General features: G+C 49.7%; 1 protein-coding gene across 1 annotated transcript in view; it reads right to left on the bottom strand.

Annotated features, from left to right (window-relative positions):
- Window positions 1–15,689: 15,689 nt before the first annotated feature.
- Window positions 15,690–18,893, bottom strand: part of VSTM4 (V-set and transmembrane domain containing 4) — an 86,569-nt gene continuing 83,365 nt past the window's right edge. Inside the window, exon 8 of the mRNA XM_065894610.1 lies at window positions 15,690–17,073. Coding sequence (XP_065750682.1) covers window positions 16,948–17,073 — 126 coding nt within the window. The 3' untranslated portion in view covers window positions 15,690–16,947. The remainder of the gene's footprint in view (window positions 17,074–18,893) is intronic.

The following is an 18,893-nucleotide window of genomic DNA, read 5'->3' as shown; positions in this document are numbered from 1 at the left end:
GGGCTCAGTTAGAGCAGAAGCCGCAGTCTTCGTGTTAAAAAAATAATTGCTTGGATGACGCTGATGTGGGCTGCAGAGTCCCCACTTGGAGGAGATATTCTGGAGTAGACAGAGACAGGACAGGGTGAGGATGGAGGTGTTTGCCCTCTGCTACCCACCCACCAAGAACAGGTGGCTTGTGAGGGGCCTCTGGGGTCAGGGACTCCCGTATTCTACTCACATTCACCACCTCAGCCTGAGACAGCAGCCGTGCCCAGCTCTCACCCAGCTGAGCCTTCTTAATAACTTCTTAATAACTGTGACAACTTCCTAATAACTCCCGTGACAACTTCTTAATAACTGTGAGACCAGCCCCCAGCCCACCTCCACAAGCAATGCTGTAGCCACTGCTCCCGCCCTGGGAAAGTCTCAACTCTGTCACCATTCCCAATAAAAGCTGCTCTCTGAGCCATTCATCATGGCAACACTCCACATTCTCTGAGAGGCAGGGAAGAGGACCCAGTGCAACCAACATCCCTCTAATTGCAGAGAGGAAAGCAGGGCTTTCCAGTGGGGCTGTGAAAGCACCAGATCAGGATGTGCACCCGAGTCCACCCTCAGGGAGATGGTTCTACATACTGTGGCCCCTAGGAAGGCTTAGGACGTGCCCACCTCACCATCTCGACAGGCCTGGGCTCACCTGGACATAGTTGCAAGAAAAAAGTATTCGTTGTTTATTGGAAGTTCACATGTAACTGGGAGTCTTGTATTTGTATTTGTTAAGTCTGGTCACCCTGCTCCCTGGACCCCTTAGAGGCCTGGAAGGATGGTGCCCTGCCCAAGGGCCCAACACAACCTGCTGGTACTCGGTGTGTGACGGGTGAATCCCTTCTCCTGAGCAGACTGAAATTCAACAGTGGAAGCAGGTGGAGGGCTCATATGGAGCTCGCTCTTCGTGCCACCAACCAAGTTTCCAGGGCCTCTGGGTCCCTCTGGCCCTCACTTCTGGGGGATAGAGCCTCCTGCCCCATGCTGGCCCTCTGCTCTCATTCCTTTGTGCCCTGGCCTCCAAGGAGAGCAGCCCAGGGCTCTGGAAGCCACTTGTGACAGCAACTGCCTCCCCCAAGCCCAGCCAGTAGCCAGAAGCCAAGTCATGAGAACCCAGTCCTGGGACCTACAGAGGACTTGGAGATTGGATCTGACAACGTTAACATGCAGCCCAGAAGGGCACATTTGGGCAGGAAAACACTCTTCATATGAAAATCCTGATGAAATTTGTTCAGCATAAAATCAAATCTCTCAAACCAAAATCAGTTTTGCTTCTGTAAGTTCTTGGGTACACATCACATGCCCCGATTGGACGGTGTGTGTGTGTGTGTGTGTGTGTGTGTGTGTGTGTGTGTGTGTGTGTGTGTGTGTTGCTTCCATTGCCCTCTTGCGGGCTGCTGCCTGCAGCACCTTCACAGCTTCTTAGTAAGTAGAAGGATTCTCCCAATTGTCTCCTTCCTCCAGATCTCTGAAAGCTCAGGGAATACTGTGTTGCCCTGGCTGAGATCTCTGCCCCTAAACTGGTTAATAAAGACACAGCCCTTGAGCAACACCCTTTACCGCCATTTGCCAGGAGCGCATCATTAGAGAAACACCACTGCGCAATGACTTGGAAGTGGTCCATGCCCCCAGTGTGACTGGTGCTCAGCGAAGCTGAGAGGCACAAGTATGGGGTGCAAGCAGCAGGGCCAGTGGTGGGGGGCCTCGCGGGGCTGGAAGCGACCCTCACAGAGGAGCTGCAGCGGCGGAGTCCATGGGGATCAGACCTTGAGGGCACGAGACGCTCCCCGGGCAACTTCTTAAAATAACTGAGGGGTCCCATATGGATGACCCGCCACTGTGCAATGGGGAACACAGCCCATGAAAGTGGGGCATTCCCACTCCTCTTGAACAACAGGCTGAAGAAGCCTGGGGATCTTGGGGTCCCATGGTACATGTGTGAGCACCACCCTCACCAGTGTGAGGGGTCTCGGTTCTTCAGGAGCCTGCAATGACCGGGGGATTGGCCAGTTGTGCATCTGGCCCCTTTAGTCCTCAGGGCAGCCAATAGTGATGCCTCCAGCAGCCTAGGGAAGAGGGCACTCAGACTCCCAGTCTCTATACCGGTGACCTGTGAAGTTTTGAGACCATAGCAAGGTCACAAACTGGTGGTTTGGGGGACCAGGTAGAGTCTGTAGGTGCCTTCAGTTTGAGCCATGCAGTGCTAATCGTTATTTTGAGTTCAAACGCCTTGAAGAGGCTGGTTTAGCATTTCCAGTTTGCAACAGACCCTTCCTCTTCCTATTGCTTTGTTTGTGCAGGCTGCTTCTGGCAGTCACATTATTAGACGGGCCCCGGAACCTGTTTTACTTTACCACCACTGGGCCAGCACTTGGGGGTAGATTCACGGCGTGGGAAATGTACAGACACCCCATCTCACTGCACGCAGGGCAAAAGAGCACCCCCACACTGTCCCACAGAGCCCAGCGCCTTGGAGGCATTCAGCGGTTTGTAAGAATTTCCAAACAATTCACTGGGGTGACACCCTCTGCCAGGCACTCTCCAATTCATTCCATATTTATTCATAATTATTTATCAAGCTCCTATGCTCCTCAGTGCCAGGGTACGATGTTGAACGAGACAGATAAGGTCCCTGCCCTCAGGGAGTTTACAGTCCACCCAGGGAGGCAGACAAGGACAAAATTGAGAAGATCACAGCTTCTGAGGAAGGCTGTGGAGGAGTGCCGTCCTGTGAGATGGGACATCAGGGGACTCAGGGGGTGGAGCGGTGAGGGACATCCTCCAGGGACCTGGGAGCTGAAGGGTAAAGGATCCAGATCCTGTCTGCATGTAATCCTCACATCTCACACTTAGGGAAACTGAGGCTCAGGAAGCTGAGTGCCCCGTCCCAGCTGAAGCATCCTCTGTGGGAATAAGTCTATCTCTCACACACACCCCCCATCCTCCCACCCCCCACTGCAGGAGAGGCTTGTCGGGGAACCTCTAACAGCACTGAGCCCTGCCAGCTCTCCCCAGCCTCCTTTCCTTGGCTCTAGGATGCGGCCACCCTGTCCCTCCCCTGTCCTTCCAGGACACATCACGGCTGTCTCTCTCCTGTGCTCTCGCTGCCCTCACACAGGCCGCCTGGGAAGCACTTTTCTATTTGCTGTCTGCCTCCCCCTGGGCAGTCCTATCACCAAGACAGGGGCCCCTGACTGCTTCCTCTGAGCGCCAGTGCAAAGCCCAGGCCCTGCTGCAGGGGATCAGGGACTCAACACACCAAGCCACCCACAGCTGTACTCTTCCCTTGTCCCTTTTACTCCATGCTGCCTCTATCCCAGCCCAATGCTCTGGATTGAAATGTCCCATTTTCCAGCCAACCTCCAAGCATCTGTGAGGTCCTCAAGATCAGAGATAATATCCTATTTATTTGTCTCTATACTGCCCACAGGGCCAGGAGGGCTGCTCTCACATGGATGCTCCATAAATATGGGAATGAATGAATGAATGAGTGAATGGATGAATGAATGAATGATGAATGGAAAGGAGCTCTCAAAAGTGCTGCAAACGTGTTTTCTCAGTGTCTTGCCAAGGGCATGATAAACGGAGCACTGAGCACCACTGCAGCTGGGAGGGCGGGAGCTGAGCTCGGGCAGGAGAACCGTCTCCGCCTGGGCACCAGCAGACGCTTGGCCTCGAGCTAAAAGAGCGAGGGTTGGAGATGGGAAAACAGAGGCTAAAAGGGAATGAGAGATACAAAGAGAAAGAGTGGGCAATGTGATGGGAGCAGGGGCTGCCGACTGGCCACTTGCATGGGGCCCCTCTCAGGACAGGGCCTGGGCGAGGGGCAGGAGGTCTGTTCAACAGCTAAACAGAGCTGGACCTTCCCAAGATTGGCGGGCTCAGTGCAGCTGCCATCAGCCGGGGACAATGAGCCCTGGTCAAGGTGTGGCTTTGGAGTAAGACAGACTGGGGCCCATAGCCCAGGTCTGCCCAAGCCCAGCTGAGGAACTCGAGGAACATTGCACAACTCTCTGAGCCTCAGTTTCCAAATGTGTAAAATGTCCACAACACCCAATCCTGGCGGAGGGTTAAAATGTATAATGTACAGCAGTAATTAATACAACATTGTAAATCAACCATACTTCAATTTAAAAAAAGTTGTGATAGAATGCTTCATGTACAATGAATGCATTCCCTGAGCCAACTTCCTGGCATAGCCGGTAAGGGGTAAGGCTGGCCTCAGAGCCTGCTTGTCAACCAGCCTAGAGCCATGGGGTGCTCTCTCCATGGACCTTCCAGCCTGGAGCTGGCCTGCTCTCCTGGCCTTCCATCCACTCACTCATTCACTATATACTGAATACTTGTTTTGAATCCGTTACTGTGTGTCTGGTGCTATCAAGGCACACTGAGATGGAGCAGTGACTCCTAAAACCCCCAGCCTGCAAGGAGCTTGCCTTCTACTTTGGGACACAAACAATAGTCATGTAAGAAAAATACCAGTTAAATAAGGTACCTCTCTAAGGAGAAAAAAAAAAAAAACCAACAGCAACCACCAAGTGAGGAAGGGGCCAGGGAGCATGGGAAGAGAAACATGAACCAGGGTGACCAAGACAGTCTCCCCAATAAGATGACACCTGAGAGCTGCAGCAGCAGGGGAGTGAGCACTGGGTGTCGGTGGGAGACGGTGGGGGGAGGATATTCCAGCACATGGATGAGCACGGGCGCATCCCTGAAGAAGAAGCGTGCTGCTCTGAGAAACAGCAGGGAGGTGACTGTGATTTGGGGCACAGTGATGGAGAGTGTCAGGGACAGGGTCAGAGTGGAGATGAAGGGACGGTCATAGGAGCCTGTCACCCTGGGGCCAGGGGCTTTCAGGCTGCCTCTGCTCTGGAGAGTGGAGGGAAGCCTCTAAAAAAATGGCCACAGAAGGTACCAGTCTGGCCAGGTGTGGCCAGGTGATGCTGGCCTCACACCACCCACATCCTGGGAAGGTACCTCCTGCCTTTGCCCTACGAGACAGAGTACCCGCCCCCCACTCCCAGTAGCCCCGGCATCTCACATTCCTGGCAGCTGTGCCTTGGAGTCTAGGCACAGGGCTGTGCCCATTAACCAACTGGGAGGCCCACGTCAAGCCTCCTCCCGGCACTTGGCTGAGGCCAGGCCCCCGGCAGGGACCAGTCCTGTCTGCTCCAGAACACGCAACCTCGGCCGGGGAGAAATTCCAGCTGCCAGACTCCAGGCCGAGCCCGGGGCCGCGCACGGGGATCGCTGTGAAAAATAACAGAGATGGTGAGCTTGGCCATTTCCTGTACAACACATAATTAGGTTAGATAAGAAACTAGCTGTGTCTAAGTGCTATAAATGTCTATACTAGGCTATTCTGAAAGTGTTGAGCACTTTGACATTTCAGAGTTCAGAGTAATTGAGGTATTGAAATAAAATTGCTTCTGTTATTTAAAAGGTCATTATCGTCTGCAGCTAGATATACGAGGACTATTTTCCACTCCAGTGAGCCGTTCTCCCTGGCACAATTAGTATCGCTTGAGCAGAGGCTGCTGGGGGACTCCCACCCGCAGCCCCCGCCAGAGGCCCAAGGTAGCTGTTAAGACACCTGGAGCACGAGGAAAGCAAAGGAAAGCCTCCGTCACCCAGAATCACCACCGGCCCAGGGAGCGCCGTCACCGTCGACTCAGCACCTACTGTGTACTGGTCTCTGCATGGATGCTTTCTGTGCAACTTTGTCTCATCCTCGCAAAAGGGCCTCAAGGACGCCCTTAGTGTCAGAACATTGCAGGTGAAGACTTGAGGCCATCTGAAGGGAAGGGACAGAGTGGTGGGCCGGGCAGGAGGCTAGCACTGTCCCCCATTCACTGAGCACTTAGCATGCTCTGGGAGGCTGCTAGCCCTTTCCTGTCCTGGCTTCTTTAAGCCTCGTAACCATCTCAGGACGAACCGTCTCCATTTCACAGATGAGAAAACCGAGACTTGGAGAGGTGAAGAAATGAAACAGCAAGAAAGTGGCTGGAAAATGCTTCAAGACTCAAGAATTTTAAGAATGTTGGACTTCCCTGGTGGTCCAGTGGTTAGGACTCCACGCTTCCACTGCAGGGGACACAGGTTTGATTCCCCGGTCGGGGAAGCTCTGCATGCTGTGCGGTGCAGCCAGAAAGAAAAAAAATAATAATGTCACCCAGTGCCTAACCCTTCTACACTCCAGCCCCCCATGGCTCAGACGTGTCCTGACCCTCCTTCTGTCATGTCCTGCCCCTCCCCCAGCCTGTTGGATCGCGTGCCTTTAAGGTTCCTCTCAAAGAACAGAAATAAGAGTGGCTCCAGCTGAACTAGTTACATGGACGGATTCAGACCAACAGTTCCTGGGATGGAGACTCTGCTGAATGAGGGTGCTGGCCTATGGGGAGCATGCCACAGGCCTGAGACCTTCACCAGGCCCCTGAGTCTGTCCGTCCTCATCAGTCACATGGTGTTCCTGAGAGGATCCAAATTAGGTACAGACATCCAACTATGCTCAGCAAACATGACTGTCAGAAGGTTCCACCATAAAAAACAAAGATGGGAGCTTTTCTCCAATTCTCACTCAAGACACTTCCCCCCCTCCCCCAAATGTTAAGGTAAATAAACAGAATGTTCTTAACTACAAATTAGATATCTAAGTTAGTACTCAATTATACCCTTGGTTATCATTGATTGAACATATCACAATTTCTAAATGTCTCTCAAAGAGATCCTTGACTTCCAAAGGCATCTTTGTCTCAATAGCAGGGGACTCACTGCTCCAGGGAATGGATAAACAGCAGTAAGTCAGCACTTACAGGGTACTCCCTCTGTGTGAAGCCCTGTCCTGAGCAGTGGCGATCAGCCTCTTAAAAAGCGGTCCTGAAATACCGAATGGAAAATTCCAGAGATAAACAATTCATAATTCATTTGGAAGCATAATTCATTTGCTTCCTTTGGAAGCATGGTCTCAAACAGGTACTTGGACACTCAAATTCATAGCAGCACCATTCACAGTAGCCCAAAGGTGGAGACAACCCAAATGTCCATCTATGGACGAATGGATAAACAAACTGATCTATACATACTACGGGCTATTATTCAGCCTTAAAAAGGAAGGAAGTTCTGACATATGCCATGATATGGATGAACCTTGAGGACATGATGATGAGTGAAGCAAGCCCGTCGCAATATCCCGGACTCTCCAAATCACCAGCATCACCACTCTTGCACTTTGAGGCCATTATTAAGTGCAATAAGGGTTACTTGAACACAAGCACGGCGATACTGACATTGCAAGAGTTGATCTGACAACCGAGACAGCTACTAAGTGACTTACAGGCAGGATACTCTGGACAAAAGGATGATTCACATCCTGGGTGGGACAGAGCAGGACGGTGTGATGTTTTATCACATTACTCAGAACAGCCTGCAATTTCAAACTTATGAATTGTTTATCTCTGGAATTTTCCATTCGGTATTTCAGGACCGCTGTTGACCACGGGTAACTGAAACTGCAGAAAGTAAAACTGCGGATAAGAGGGGGGATGACTGTAATCCGTTTTACGTTTGCCTTACTTGGGTTCATTAAAAGTTCTGTTTTTCTCTGTTGCAAGATTTTTATGAGCTGCGGAGTCCCACTGAATTACTCAGAGGAAAACTGAGCCGGGCTGGACGTTGCAAGCGGCAGGGCAGGTGGTGACGTGGCGTCGCTGGGGTATGAGAGGCAACTTAACAGGGCAAGGAACAGGAGAAGGACGAGTGGGCAGGGGGTACAGGGAAGCAGCAGGAGATAGCCCTTCTTCTGCTAAGTAGCAGGGAAGGGCTAGAGTGGTTGGAAATTAGACCAACCCCTGGGCTTTCCTCAGAGAGGGTACTAGAAAAAAATACGTGTTGAATTTGGGGGAGAAACACAATACACCAGGAACACCCTTTGTAAAAATGTAAGCGACTTAACAAAGATAAGCTACTCTCACAACCTTGCTCCAGAGCTGGGATTTCATCTGGGGAAATAAAATATTGCCGAAGCCTCTATGCATTAGCCTGAAATGGTCTCATACGGAGGCCAGGTATCTTCCTAGGAAGTCGAGGACTTTTCCCCCGGGCCCAAGACCTCTGCTGTGGTCTTCTGATGGCGGTAGTTTCAGAGGCTGCTGGAGGAGCCTGAGACTGCCTCCTGGTCCATCCTGGTCCAGTGCTTCTCTGGGAAAATACACCAGCTCCTTCTGGTCCCACAGAAGAGGCACCTCTGCAGGTCCCCGAGGTGGTAGACACCCCAGGGTTCCCGTCAAGCGTTCTCCCTCCCCCTGCTGGGCCGGACCACAGCCAGAGGGTGCTGGCAGCCACTGTGGCCTTGTCACGCCCCCACCCCCAGACAAGTGTGTTATTTCATGCTGTTCTTTGACAGAAATTAGCGGAGGGGGCTGCCAACAGGATAAATATAGCAGTGCCTTTCTGCTGAGCTGTAGAAGCTCTGGACGGTGTGGTCTGAGGCACAGCATCTGGATGCCTTTAGGGAGGAACAAAATTTATAGGAAAAAAAATCCGTTCCACGTGGGTTGTTTTTTAGTTTTCAAAGAGCCTCCCCAGTCCTTGGCTGTTGATACCCTTTCTAAGTACTGAGAAGCAGGTGCGTACCAGGCCCTGCGACAGGCTGCGGGGACAGTGTGGTGACAAGGCACACAGGGGCCTGCACTTAGTGGCGTTATTTAATTGCTCTGCTCACCAAGGCGCAGCAGCCTGAGGAAGTACGACCGGCAGCCAGAGACCGATCTCAGGGCTCAGGGAAGGCTCTGGAGAGCTCTCTCTGCACGAGGCCTGGCGTTCACACGGGTCATATAAATACTAGCAGATGTTGTTATCCCCAGCTAAGCTGAGAACAAGCTGATGGGAGAGCCAGCCGGGGTCGGGGCGGGGACTAGACCCTCCCAGCTCAGCATAAGCACAAACACCCTCAGTCCTCGGCCTGCTCTCGGGGTGGCTCTCGCTGGGGGGCAGCCGCCTCTCTGTACCCTCCACATGCCTATCCCTCCCCTGCTGTCATCCGAGGTGACCGTGAGCCCATCCCTGCCCTCTCTCCCAGAGAACTTATGCCACACGGGAAGATAGCTCTTGAAATCCTGTTGGCCCTGGCTCTTTTTTCACATGAAGACACTGCAGGTCGGAGGGCGCAGATGGCTTCTCAAAGACACACAGCAATTAAAAGGCAGGCCCGGGATTTGGACCAGATCTGCCTCTAAATCCTATACTCACGCTACTGAGTGAGAAAAGCCAGGATTCCAGCAAAAGAAAAAAAAAAAAAAAACTGTGTGGGAAGAGAAAGAACACCAGACACGGAACTCATCTGGAGACTCTGATCCTGACTCTGGCGCCCAAGTCAGAGAGATGGCTTGGACGTATTTGCCTGGTTCATAGCCTGCTTTATGGTACACGACGCAAATGATGACCTTACCTGTAAATGGAATGAAGGGGCAGGGAGAGACGAAAAGAGGGAGATGATGATAAGAAGAGATAGAGAGAGATTTGGGCTAAGGTTGGATGGGGAAGGGCCTGTGTGGGCATGTAGAGGAGAGGCAGAGAAGCTGACAGACGGAGAGGGGAGGGGAGGTCCCTGTGAAGAAGGAGAGCTGGAGGCCGAAGGTCCTCAAGTTCTCAGCGACGGCCACCAGGTGGCACTGTCCACCCCGAGTAGCAGGGCTACGGTCCAGGGCTGGCCTCAAGAGAGACGGAGGTGGGAGAAGAAGCCTGGGGGCGGCCACGGAAGGGGCAAGGAAACTGTCACCACCACAGCCGCGTCTGTTAACTCAGGAAGTCCCTGACCCGGAATGAATCCCTCACAACATCCCCTCTTTACAGTCATATGCCGTCAACAGTCAAGCTGGCCATAAACAGAAGAGTTTGTAAATCAGCAAAGGTCTCTGTATTCACATAGCCATAAACCATGTGGACAGTTGTTTGCATAAATTCCCGATCTGTCAAAATCAGATCGGGAGACAAAAGTAACCAGGCCACCAAGCCCCCTTCATCGGGGATGAGAGTGGAGAAGAATTCCTCAATTAGGGACTTGAAGGTGGAGAACTTCTCCCGGCAGAGTATCTTTTTGCTCTCTCTGCCATCCCTTGGGCATCCCAAACGATCCCTTTTATTGTAGTTTTTCCTCACTTCAGAATGGCCTCAGTTCCTCATGATAAAACAAAGTGATCTCAAGTGCTGGTTGTGAGGGAGGGCATGACGGGGTGGGAAGTTCATGATGGTGGTCAGGATGGGACATTGGCTTCTGAGAAGTGAGAAGGATGCTTCGGGGGGACGGCTGGTGGGTAGACATGGAGCTCGGGAGAGGGGTCCAGTTGGAGCCGTGGATGCGGGGTCCTCAGGCTGCAGCTAAACAGTGGTCAGAGACACAGGTATGCATGCAAAGAGAGAGAGAGGACGGCACCTTAGAGAAAGCCATCCCTGAAGGGCTGAGTGGAGGAGAGGTGATTACGGGGTGGCCTAGGGGGCGCAACCGGGTAAGTCAGGGAAAGGACGCCTGTGTCAAATGCTAGAACACACGCTCCACAGTAGAGCCCGTGCTCAGCCACGATTCCCGAAGGCCTGGGGCAGAGCTGTGTTCAGGGATGGGGATGAAGGCAGCCAGTGGAGGCTGAGAGGCGAGAGGGGCAGAGGAGGAAGCGTAGACTCTGGGTTATGGAGGGAAAGAGTGGAGAAGACCGCATGGGAGGTGGGCCACTCAGCCTGAGAAATGCCTGTCACTCTGGAGACTGAGGGAGCAGCTGAAGGTACGAAACAAGAGCGGGGATACCTAGTGAAGGAGACCCCTGAAAAGCCAGGAAACAGAATCCAGAAGACGTGGGAGGACGAGGGGAGCAAGACATTTTAAACGACTCCAAGTTGGCCACAGGCTGGGCCGGGTGCAGTCATGGGGCCCCCAACTGGGGCTCCCTGAGAACTGGGGATGCGTACGGGGGCTGAGGAAGGATAGGGACGGGGTGGGGGGATCCTGAAAGGGGAGGCTGGGCAGCCCTGATCCTTAGCTAGGCCAAAGACCAGCCCTGCAGCAGGCCAGGGTGGAAACAGGTAGGCTTCCTGGAGACAGAGCTTGACGGTGGGCGTGGGGCTTCTGGGTGGGCTTCATGGATGTCCCTGGGCCGGAAGTCACTGGCTCTGCCACCAAGTAGCAGGTCCTTTTCTGTCTCCTTCATTTCCCCAGCTGCAAAGGGACCAGCTTCATTATGATGCTCTGGGGGACCTGGCAGTTAGGACCGTGGCAGAGAGTCTCTAAACGGTCCATCTTTAGTGGCTCGTGGACCCCTTTAGAAAACGGAAGAGAGCATCAGACTCTCAGATACGCAGTGCAAACTTCTGCATAAAAATCCCTGGGCGTGGGGCTTCCCTGGTGGCGCAGTTGTTGAGAGTCCGCCTGCCGATGCAGGGGACACGGGTTCGTGCCCCGGTCCGGGAAGGTCCCACATGCCGCAGAGCAGCTGGGCCTGTGAGCCATGGCCACTGAGCCTGCGCGTCTGGAGCCTGTGCTCCACAATGGGAGAGGCCACAACAGTGAGAGGCCCGCGTACCGCAAAAAATAAAAATTAAAAAAAAAATCCCTGGGTGTTTGTGGATTCCCTAAGATCCACCCGTACACCCAGGAACCTAAGGTTCTAATCATACTCATAAACAGGAAGCAATCACACCCGATGCCCCACCAGCTAGAAACCTGTAATAAAGGGAAACAGAACACTAGCTCTTTCGGCAGCAGCCACGGCCCGCACACAGACCAGCTCCTAATGAGTCCTCCTGTTTGCTGATGGAGGACACTTGTAATAGAGTTTAATGTGGAAGAACAAGGTGCATTTAACCAAAGCTGTAAACATCTCTAATTCAATTTAAAACTATAGGGTGCAGTACATTAACATTTAACAACCGGACACTCAATCGGCGTGAAGTTGGTTGAGCTGTGTTTATTAGAAAGCAGGCTCCAGGTCATCTTTTATCAATGACAACAGAAGCAGAAACCCTCGTGACAAGCCTCCCGCCCCGCCCTATGCATTAATTAAGTCTTCTCCAAGTCTTCCACCCTGTGGAAACACACCGATTGCTTTGGAAAAAATTCCCCTGAGCAGGGCAGACGTGGCCCAGCACCGAAGTATGTTAGGCTTGTGCACTCGGGGAATTGTTTGCCCCAGCAAAACAAATCTTTTTTAAAAATGTGAAACGAACAATTAATTCAGAACGAGCAGCGGTTTAAACTCCATTCTACTCGACCGCTGAAGAGTTCACGCTGCTGAGCCCCACCTCCTTTCAGAAACTCCCAGACACAGCTTTCTCCGACCATCTCCGACTCCTCTGAGCTTGCTCTGCTCTGGTCCCCGTCAGGCTCCTCGCCTGCTCTCCAGACCAGACCTGCGGGCAGGGGAGTACCCACCGCTCAGGCCTGGTATCTTCCCTCCTGGCTGAACTGCCTCCCTCTGGAGGAATTTGCTCACTGCCAGAGCTTCAGCTGTGACCTATATTCTGAGGACACCCCTACCCGCCCTGGGGTTCCAGATCCGCATTTCCCAACAGTTTACATCCTTGCTACTCCAAGTGTGCTCTGGGGACCAGAAGCATGGGCATCCCCTGGGAGCTTGTTAGAAACACAGACTCCCAGGGCCCACCCAGACTTCCTGAACTGCGAGCCACAGTTTAAGAGAGACCCAGGTGATTCACGCACACGTTAAAGCTTAGGGAGAACTAGTCTATCCTATCCATCTGGACACTTCCCAGAGCCCAAATTCAGCAGCTCCAGGCTGAAGGCAGATCCTGCCTCCAAAACATGAAGTCCTTCTTTGTTTTCCAACCCAGCGAATAGCTTCTATCTGGTGTACGGGGCGGGGGTGGGGTGTGTTATGCTGGGTTGGGGGGAAGGTCAACATTCCCAGCAAGTGGCTGCCTCACCTTATAACAGGCTCCCTCCTGCCCAGGGATACTGGAAAGACAGCATGTTCTATGTGGAAGCCAGCCTAAACTTCAGGGCCAGCCAACACAAAAAGGCTCCCTCCAAGGTCCACACGACAGGGCTCGCCCTGTCAAGTCTCTACCCTGTGCCCTTCCCCTGTTGCCACCAGCATGGCTCAGTACTGCCAGGGTCCCTACTCCAAAACTGAGAGTCCCTCTCTTAGGAGAGCATCAGGCCTGAACCCTGATGGTCCCTCTCCATGGAGAAGGGCGTCTTCGGAGCCCTGTGAGGGCCCCACTGAGTGAGAAACAGAGGGCAGCAGGAGTTCGTGGCTGCCAGTTCAGCTGCTGGACGTGCTTGGGTGGTACCCTCAGTAAAATTCTTTGCTTCCTGGGCTGGGAAACAGCTTTGATGCATACTGTATTAGTCAGAATTCTCTCCACTGCGATCTGACTAGCTTGAGCAAAACCAGGATTTAGATAGTAGGAGAAGTGGGTGGTTTATTGAATCGAAAGAAGATCTAAGGGAAAAAGAAGAGTCTGGGGGATCTTAGGGGCTGGGAGCTGGGATTCCGTGCTCCCAGGACCCTGTCCTCCCTGCTGCTTTCTCAGCATCTCCTTCATTCGCCAAGCCTTCTCCACTTGGCAGGAGACGTCGCTGTAGTTGGTTCTGATAGGCGGCATCCCAGCTTAGCTGCCCAAGGGAAAGATGCTTTCTTTTTCCTAAGAATTCTGATCCGCCTCGACCCCGGCCTCATGCACGCTTTGGCCTATTTTTTTGTGGCCTGGGGCATGAGTCCCATTCTTGGCCCAGCCTAGGTTGTAGTCATGCGTACCAGGGGCTGAGTGATGAACAAGGCCATGAGTAGTCCCTAAAAGCATCAACTGGTTTAGCGTTCTTATCCCAAGTGAGTCTTTGGGCACATCCATGTGTGGGATGATGGCTAGGCACTAAAAAATATGAAGTGCTCCATGTCATTTTCACACCAACAAATCTGAGGGGGAGGGTTAGGCTTGGCTTTTTCTTCTATGCCCTGTGAGTGAACAGAGACATGATGATTTAATGAAGAGGTGATCTTAAAGAAATCCCAGCCCTGTCCTCCTACCACAGCTGCTTTAGTTCAGGGCCTGGGGCTTTGACTTGGCAAGACGGTTGCATTCGGGGAATACCCCTTTCCCTCTCCTTTCCTCCTGTGAAGATTCTGCCATGCACGGCCTAGGCCGAAATCCACCACCAAATCTGAGAGTACGTGCACTCTGCCTGCAAGCACCGCTGCCTTCCATTCTGCGCAATGGGTTCTTTGTTCTGACTTTACTTAAATGCACAGGCCATTTTCCATGTTGAAAACAGCTTGTCTGTAGTTGTTCCCACAGATGCTTTATGGCAAAACAAATTGAAGAACTTTTCCTAATTTCTATTTGAATGATGTGTATTCCTTTACTTATCTTTAGAAATGTCAATACAGACTTAGTGGTGTACTTGATAGAAAACAAATAAGTAGACCCATTTTTAAGTTTATTATGACAATAATATCAAGGTTTATCATCCCGAAGAAGCGTCAGGTGCAAATCATCCATTGCTCCCAGTTCTGAGCAGAGCTTGGACAGTTTGCTTCTAAAAATAATAGTGGGACAAGCTCTGCTTAGATGTTGTCAAGAGCTTCCATGATTCCCTTGGGAAGCATTTTCAGTAGACAGTGATGGTCTTGCCGCTTCCTTCTATACCCTATGTCAGCAGGTCTCCCACTCACGCACCTCAGTGTGGATTTACGCAGCTACGACCAGAGTTTAGGAGAGTCTGAATTGAATCACTGAATAGCAATGACTTGTTGGACTAAACCTACAGTTACCAGCTCTTCCAAGCCTGTGCTCTTCTTGGTGGAATGCATTCACTTCCACATGTGATGGCACGGAGCTCCCACTGAATTTAAGGGGGTGGGTTTGGGGGTGATTGAAGTTCAGCTCTGCAGAGGCCTGGAGATCTCCTACTCCATGGCCCTCTCCCCACCATCGCCTCTTCACACACCCCAACTCTCCACTCCCAACTGGCACTCCCAGGGCCCCACCTGTCCAAATAGGTCCTTGTGCAAATTAGGGAATCACCCTCCTTCCCCAGAACACCATATAACCATGTTCTGCTGGAAGACTGCCATGATAGAAATATGATAGGAGGCCTAGGATAATTATGATACGAATGGTGTACTGACCTTATATCCTCCTGTCCTAAAGAGATGCTCGGGGAAGTTCCTCCTCAAAAGCTGCAGTTTATTCACTACCTTGGAAATCTGGCAGAGAGGGAGGGAATGAGATGCAGGTACAGGCTAGAGAGAATGACTTCCTCTTTGTAAAGTCAGGTTATTTTTGCTTCTGGAAGATCATTACCTGCTCCCGATTGGTCCCTTTCCAGTAAGCTATCATGGGTCTTTGGGAAAGTTACTGTAGAGCTAAGTTTACGGACAAATATTTACTTTTTAAGGTTATTGCAATGAGAGCCTTAAATAGTAGAGACATTTTCATTTTGAAAATATGGACTGGTTTTAGCATGTACGTTAACATAGTGTACTTGTGTAGCTATTTATAGTGTCCAGAATCTTCCAATAGTCATTATCCCATTACAAGAATTCTATGAGAGGTTAACTCACCTTTGTATAAACATAGAGTCTGAGACAATTAGGGGAGGAGAAACTCAACCAGGTTCACATGGCTGCACAGAGGGGCACAACTCACACTCAAGGTTGTGTTTAAAATATATAATTTACCATATATACACGGTCCATTACAAAGCCAAACAACTTCCGTAGTGTGCACTAAAAATCCACCCAGACCACACTCACACATCAAGAAGTGTGTCCTTAACAACACAGCTGATAGGATGACTCTGTACCAGAACGGATCCGCCTTCAGTGAGATCCTGGATGTCATATAGGCCCACAGAGCCACTTCCCCATGGATCTATTTGCCATACGCATCACTGCCTCCCAGCCAAGCTAATTAGAATTCACATGCAAAGCTGAGTCGGGCAAGGCACTTTATAACAGAAGCGTGTTCAGGACACAGTTTTCCAGCCCTGCTTATACTTCCTATTCTCCTACCATTGGGGAACCAGGCAAAAGACTATGCTCTCACACGAGTGGACATTCAATTAGAGTTGGTAACCTCGGCACACTTCCAAGAGGTCCCCTTCTTCCATCTGTCAATCGATGGCAAACCCCCGGCTCCTTTGGAAAAGGGTGAGTGAGAACTTCTTGGAGAATATAAGTCTCTATACCAGGATAAGCACCCCCTGCCAAAGGGGTGGAAGCCCTTCAGAATGAAAGATGTTCTACTTGTCCAGTGGCCGTGGGTGATAGTGGGTAGAGAAACGGGCACTGGGGTATCTAGATAGTTCACTGTCAGCTTAGATGTCAGACTGCCTCACAGTCTGTCTCTCTGCCCTTGAATCACCAGAGCCAGAGCATCTATTTAAAACAAGAGATGCTATCTTGAGTGACCGCTTGCAATAAGCACGTTGCACCGCTCTGGGTGCCCTGGCAATGTTATCTGATCCTTTGAAAACCAATTAGTACATATCTACCATCTCACACTTGAGCCTATAATGGCATTTCCTCTAGCTATATATTATGAGCTTGATATCACAGATACAGGAAGGGTAGAAGATTAAAATTCAGATTAAAAATTATAAAACCCAGAGAAACAAGAAGAAACATGAAGGGGTTTGGCTCAGCAGAAAATCTCCTTGGATGGTCTCAGAATCAAGAGTCCTCACCGCTCAGGACTCAGACCCAGAAAATCTTGTTCTGGGAGATTTGTCCAAGGGCTGCAGCCCCTGCTCTTTTGCAGAGAGGAGCCTTGTACCTCTCTGAAGGCACCTGGGATGCCGTTGGAATGGGGCTCCCACCACACAGAAGGCACAAGTGAAAATACAAAAATAAGGACTTTGTATCCAAGGTTTCATAAATAACTGGGGTGGCGGATATTAAATACGATGCAGAGTTACAGTTTGTTCTCCTCAAAGAGGATCTGGGCATAGACGGTGCTGGTGGGAATGCCTTTGGCAGCCTGGTGGGGCTTGATCAGCTCCAGCTCAGCATAGGTCAAGTTCTCTTCGGCAATCTTTGGCTATAAGACAAAACACAACACAATTTGAGCTGACTGCCGGGAGTTCAACATCACACATACATTCGTCAGGCATGTATTTTCATAGCACTTTGGGGATTCAAAGGGAAACAAACGGACAAAAAATTTAAAAGGAAATGTAAAACCTAAATAACATAAGATAGATCTTGTTATCTTATACAGAACACTATGTCTTGCAAAAAACACTATGATTTATTTTTAAGTTGTCGCAGAATACTAACAAAAAATTGATTAAACATGAGGCCACAAAGTAAACTTTAATTCTGAAAAGTAAAAATAATGTAACTACAGTCTCTCATCAAAAGGATAAACTAGAGGTAGAGACAGAGACAAAAAGTCCCCAAAACTGACAACAAAACTAGAATGCTACCATCTAGAAAATGTAAGTGACTTAACCTGTATAAAACTGACATTTCTGCATATCTTGAAAATACTGATGAAGATATTACATGCCAGAACCTAAAGAATGTAGTACTCAGAGAAAAATCATAACCTTAAATATCTATATTAAACGACATGAATTAAATGGACCAAGCATCCAACTGAAGTTAGTAAAAAAAAAGAACAAAATAAAGAAAAGCAGAAGGAAGAAGGAAAAAAATAAACACTAGACTGTATAAGTCAGAAAATAGAAAACAGTAGAATAAACAAAAATATCCAAAAGCTTGTGCTTGAAAAACACCAATGAAACAAACAAAAAAATTAATCAAGATAAAAAGGGAAAAAGTAAAAATGAATCAAATAGGAAATGAGAAAGGAGGTATAATAAAATGAAAGAAGTTTTAAAACTTCAACATTGTTCAACGTATTGCAAAAACCTTGAAATACAGGATAAAATGAGTACTCGTCCAGAAAAATATAAATTATGAACATTAACTCCAGAAAATGTCAATGTACTAGCTACCATCAAAAATAAAGAATGAAAAGAAAGAACCAGAGGAAGGAAGGCCAGAAGGCAGGCAAGACAATATTGCCCAAAGCACCAGGCACAGGCAGTTTGATAAGAGAATTTCTAAGAGAGATTCCCTTAAGGAACAGACAATTCCAATATAATTAAACTGATCCAGAGCATTACAGAAAAGGAAAAACTTCACATATTTTAGAACAATTTCATGTATTAGTATAAATTAGCATAAATCAGATTTACTCAGAGACTATGAAAAGGCACACTAAAGGTAGATAATCATGTTCAAGTTGACTTTTTTCCAGGAATGCAGAGATGGTTCAATATTAGAAAAATCTATTAATATAATTCACAGTAGTAACAGAGAGAAAAAACATATGGTTATCTCTATAGATGCTGGAGAGGCGTTTAATAAAAAATTTTAAATTTTTGTTAAAAATAATTCTTGATGGGCTTCCCTGGTGGCGCAGCGGTTGAGAGTCTGCCTGCCGATGCAGGGGACACGGGTTCATGCCCCGGTCCGGGAAGATCCCACATGCCGCGGAGCGGCTGGGCCCGTGAGCCATAGCCGCTGAGCCTGCGCGTCCGGAGCCCGTGCTCCGCAACGGGAGAGACCGCAACAGTGACAGGCACGCGTACCGCAAAAAAAGAAAAAAAAAAAAAATTCTTGATAATGTAGTCATAGATTTTTTTTCTTACCATGATTAAGAAACATTATTAAAATAAAGAATAATTGGTGATCCAACTTCAGTCATATTAAAAATAAAGCTGCTATAATTAAAACACTGTGGTATCAACAAATGAATAGACCTCAGTGGGACTGAGGAAAACATTCAGAAATTAACCCAAATATTATTTTTCAATAAACGGTGTTGGGATACTCGGGTAGCCATCTGAA

The sequence above is a fragment of the Phocoena phocoena genome, chromosome 16 (assembly GCF_963924675.1).
Source record: "Phocoena phocoena chromosome 16, mPhoPho1.1, whole genome shotgun sequence".
In the NCBI taxonomy this organism is placed as follows: Eukaryota; Metazoa; Chordata; class Mammalia; order Artiodactyla; family Phocoenidae; genus Phocoena; species Phocoena phocoena.
The sequence above is the reverse complement of the archived record's forward strand: the minus strand, read 5'-3'. Positions and strand labels throughout refer to the sequence as shown.